Source organism: Vigna umbellata, chromosome 7 (genome assembly GCF_029865625.1).
Source record: "Vigna umbellata cultivar VRB3 chromosome 7, Vumbellata_1.0, whole genome shotgun sequence".
In the NCBI taxonomy this organism is placed as follows: Eukaryota; Viridiplantae; Streptophyta; class Magnoliopsida; order Fabales; family Fabaceae; genus Vigna; species Vigna umbellata.
In genome coordinates, this window is record NC_142171.1 from 36,231,446 (window position 1) to 36,235,724 (window position 4,279).

The following is a 4,279-nucleotide window of genomic DNA, read 5'->3' on the forward strand; positions in this document are numbered from 1 at the left end:
TTACATATTTTAAATATTAACAACCGCATATGTTGTTTTTTTTTTTTTAAATACTAATACTAATCTAATTATCTAATGAAACAAAAAAGTAAAAAGAAAAGTGGGAACCTGGATGGGCCAAGTGGGCCTCTTTATCGTTAGGACACGACCCAAATGCGAGACACGAAAGAAAGGGTGTATTTGTAATTTTGTTTTTGGTTACAAAAAAGAGTGCATAGTGTTTATCATTTAGTCGTTTCACTTTCACTGTGCCCTCACACTGCCTTGTCCATTTTTTGCCTAGTGGGGATGGAGCCAACTGATCCAGAGGTAAATAATGCTGCTTGAAAGTTTAATTGAAACATTTTTTTGCATAGTTTTTTATTCTATAAGTTGCCTTTGTGGGGTTTTAACTTTTACAGACAAGGTTAATGTTACAAGAATTGCTTATGAACTTGTTCAGCTTGATGATCATGGAAAAGGGTTTCATAAGAATCTTGGCAAGGTTAATTAATTTTATGTATCAGTTTCACTACTTTTAAGGGAGAAACAAAACATGCATGAAAGAAATTAGGGTACATAGTGATAGAGAAATGTTAAAATGTTTTGGCATGGTTCTGATGCTAAAGGTGAGAATCCAGATGAAAAGGTCCCCCAAACTGAGTTTAGGAAATGGGGGGACAACTGTGGCTTCAAATTATGATTACCTGCGGCTGTAATGCTGTCAGCTAATTAATTATTTTAGTGATAAATTTTTGTTATATTATAATCTATGAAAAACCTAAGGTCTTTCTTCTCGTGATTGAAATTGTAAAAGCATTATGAAAGATTTGTAGTTGTGGATTGGTGGCAAATCGACAAGCATTGTAACTTCGTATTTTCCTTCAAAGCCTTATCATTTACTTCTTTAAACATAGTGTGAAAATTTCCTGAACGTGCTCATAAATGTATTACGAGATCAAATGTAAAGAGCTATCTTTTAAAGGGTAGCTTTTTAAAATTTAAAACGATGAAGGTTATTCCTACCTCACGTATACCATCGCTACCTGTGGTAAGCTGCACTTTCTTCATTTTTTATGAAAGTTGAAATAGCTATGGAATTCTAATACTGGGTGCTGGCTTATTCCAACTCCTGCATATGTTTACATCTTGTTAGTTGTTACTAACGAATTAAAATTAAATGTAGGTATCTCATGAATCTCTGGTTACTGATGCCAAATGGGTATGTAAAAGCCCCAATTCAGGCATCTCTGCTACGGCTTCAGGATGGCCTCGCTTTGAGGACATCAAATCATCTTCTCTCGCATATTCTCTATCTGCAGAAGAGCAAGCAACTGTGGCAGTGTTGCAATTGCAGCACAAAGCATTAGAAGCATGTCAGAAGTTCTTTGTTGGCAATGCTGGTTCTGATGGTGACGAAGATGATAGTGATGATGAGGATGAAGACGAGTTGGTGGATAATTACGATCCTAAAGAATGTGAGGAGTATAGGTTCTTTGAAAGAGTGTTTGCCGAAGATGGTGACCTGAGGAGATATTATGAGAACAATCACAGGGAAGGAGATTTCTGTTGTTTGGTTTGTGGAGGTATAGGCAAGAAAGTATGGAAGAGGTTTAAGGATTGTGCTGCTCTAATCCATCACTCCACTGCCATACTAAGGACAACAAGGAAGCGAGCTCATAGGGCCTATGCACAGGTGATCAACAAAGTTGTCGGTTGCAACATTGATCAATTGTCAGCTATTGCGTTGAACGGTTTGGATTCTTCCTTGAAAGATTCACGGAAGCTGTTGGTGAGCAGTCCTAATTAATATATACGTATATTTTATTTTGTCTTTAAATACATTATTAATGGTTACTATGCTGATTTTATTTTTACAGGCTGAACCTAAAGGTCCTGCGTAATGCTTTTGAGTTTAAATAAAGTATATTTTGTTGCATATTTTTGTGATTGCATGCTGCTTTTGCATGGTTTTAACTTTGAAATAGATCATGGATGATATAAAAGAGAATAAAAATGTATCAATTCTGCCTAGGGAGCTCCTAAAATGCCTTTTTTAGAATGCTAGCAAGGTTAATTATCTTTATGTATCAATTCTGCCTTTTTAAAGAAGAGAATAAAAATGCTTGAAATAAATTATGAGTACATAGTAATATGAATAGGTAAAATATTTTGGCATGGTTCTGATGGTGCAAATTCTTTCTGCAGGGTTTTGAGAAGGAAGGTGATAATCTAGATGGAAAGGTCTCAGAACCAAGTTCAGAAAATGGAAGAGAAATAGTTAAGGTGAGACAACGGCAGTCTATCTCAAACTTTGAATGCTCAATAGAAGCATGCACCTTTACGCTGTGTTTTGAAATCCTCCTATATGTATTTTTCTGGGTTTTATTCATAGTTATCATGTTATTTAGGGCAAAATTGCTGCTTCAATACTGTAAGCTAATAATATTGAGAATAAATTTGTGTTTGATAAGATAACTATGTAAAACATTAGGTCTTTCTTCTTTAGGTTGAAATAAATTCATTTATGTTATTAGATAAATAGTTAATACACAGGAGGAGTGCATTGATCCCTGAGGCAAAGATGTACCTTAGTTCTCCTTTAAAAGTCTATGTTTATTTCACCATTCACTATTACAAAAATGGTGTAAATTTTTCTTGACCATGCGCAACCTGTGTCAGGCTACACTTCAATTTCGTGAGAATCAGAAAAGCAAAGGAACACTAGTATTGATTCCTAGCAGATCCCAACTCCCATATATGCTTACTTCTTACTGGTTGTTGCTAATGAAAATTGATTGTAGGAATCACATAAATCTCTGGTTGCTGATGCTGAATGGGTATCTGAAACCGCCAATTCTGGTTTCTCTTCTACGGCTTCAGGATGGCCTTCCTTTAATGACATCAAATCATCTTCCCTCACTTATTCTCTATCAGCAGAAGAGCAAGCTACTATGGCAGTGCTGCAATTGCAGCACAAAGCATTAACATCTTGCCGGAAGTTTTTAGTTGGTGATACCAGTTTTGACAGTGATGAAGATGGCAAAGATGATATTAATTCTGATAGTGAAGATGATGGGGAAGATGATGCGGAAGATGAGGAGCAAGAAGATGAGTTGGTAAATATTTATGATTCTAAGGAATGTAAGGAGTACAAGTTCTTCGAAAAGGTATTTGATGAAGATGATGACTTGAGGAAATACTATGAGAATAATCATAGGGATGGAGATTTTTATTGTTTGGTTTGTGGAGGTATACGGAAGAAAGTATGGAAGAGGTTTAAGGATAGCATTGCACTGATTCAGCACTCCACTTCCATACTTAGAACAAAAAGGAAGCGAGCTCACAGGGCCTATGCACAGATCATCTGCAAAGTTGTTGGTTGGGACATTGATCAATTGCCAGCTATTGTGTTAAAGGATTTGGATTCCTCCATGGCAGGTTCCAAGAAGCTTTTGGTGAGAAATCCTCACTGATATATCTGTATTCTCTATTTTTAGTTATAATATAAAAACACTGTCAATCTTACTAGGCTGTGTTTATTTTTACAGGTTGAACCCAAAAAACCTGCTGTGGGTTGTCTTGATGATTCAAATGTAAGTGCCATTAGTGAAATGTTATCTGTCCTGTGTTATTTGGTTTGATATCATATTTTCCTTAAATGTACATGCTGAATAGGTTAAGTTGTTTTCACAGGCTGAACCTGATACCTGATAATTCGACTGATAATCGTATTGATGATTAGGACTTTGTTAATATGGTTTGTTGGGAGGCCTATGGAACTTCTTGATGATGTGCCTTTGTGACAAGTTTTTAACTTTTGTCTGGGGAATTTCCCCTGCTATTGCGGATAGTTATGTAAATCCTTGAACTGCAAATCTCACTCAATATGATGGCTACCTTGCAAGTAGTTGATTCACACATGGCATATTCTTTTTTGAGTTGTATGCTTTTGTTTTGAATGCAAAAGTCACGCTTAATATGGATAATTGCCATGAATTATGGGATTCTTCTTGTGTCTAAACTTTTAGAATCATGAAAACCAATATGTTTTTGTTTATTGTGAAAACTAGAATTAATTCATGTTGAGAACTTTGATCTAATTTAGTTCTTCAATTTTATAAATATGTGGAATTAGTCGTCTTAATTAAATTTTATTAAGTTTATTTTAAGTTTCAATCACATTTTATGATATTATTTGAGTTGTTTATATTATTTAACATTTTTTTTAATATTAGTAAAAAAATACGTTTGATATCTTAAATAAATTTTTGGTTAAAAAAAATTAAACTATACAGTT

At 34.7% G+C, this 4,279-nt stretch overlaps 1 protein-coding gene across 1 annotated transcript; it reads left to right on the forward strand.

The window, feature by feature from the left end:
• The first annotated feature begins 210 nt into the window (after positions 1-210).
• LOC124829179 (uncharacterized) lies at positions 211-3,900 on the forward strand. Its single transcript, XM_047302645.2, has 6 exons — positions 211-309; positions 1,166-1,771; positions 2,188-2,265; positions 2,784-3,437; positions 3,531-3,575; positions 3,676-3,900. Exons 1-6 carry the CDS (start codon positions 289-291, stop codon positions 3,691-3,693), a joined length of 1,422 nt encoding a protein of 473 aa, XP_047158601.1. The 5' UTR covers positions 211-288; the 3' UTR covers positions 3,694-3,900.
• Positions 3,901-4,279: the final 379 nt, after the last annotated feature.

Bases quoted from the DNA above. Each gene is read 5' to 3' on its own strand.
- LOC124829179 (XM_047302645.2), top strand. From the start codon at position 289: ATGGAGCCAACTGATCCAGAG. The intron at 1,772-2,187 runs GTGAGCAGTCCT...TTCTTTCTGCAG, and splicing joins AAGATTCACGGAAGCTGTTG to GGTTTTGAGAAGGAAGGTGA. The intron at 2,266-2,783 runs GTGAGACAACGG...AATTGATTGTAG, and splicing joins ATGGAAGAGAAATAGTTAAG to GAATCACATAAATCTCTGGT.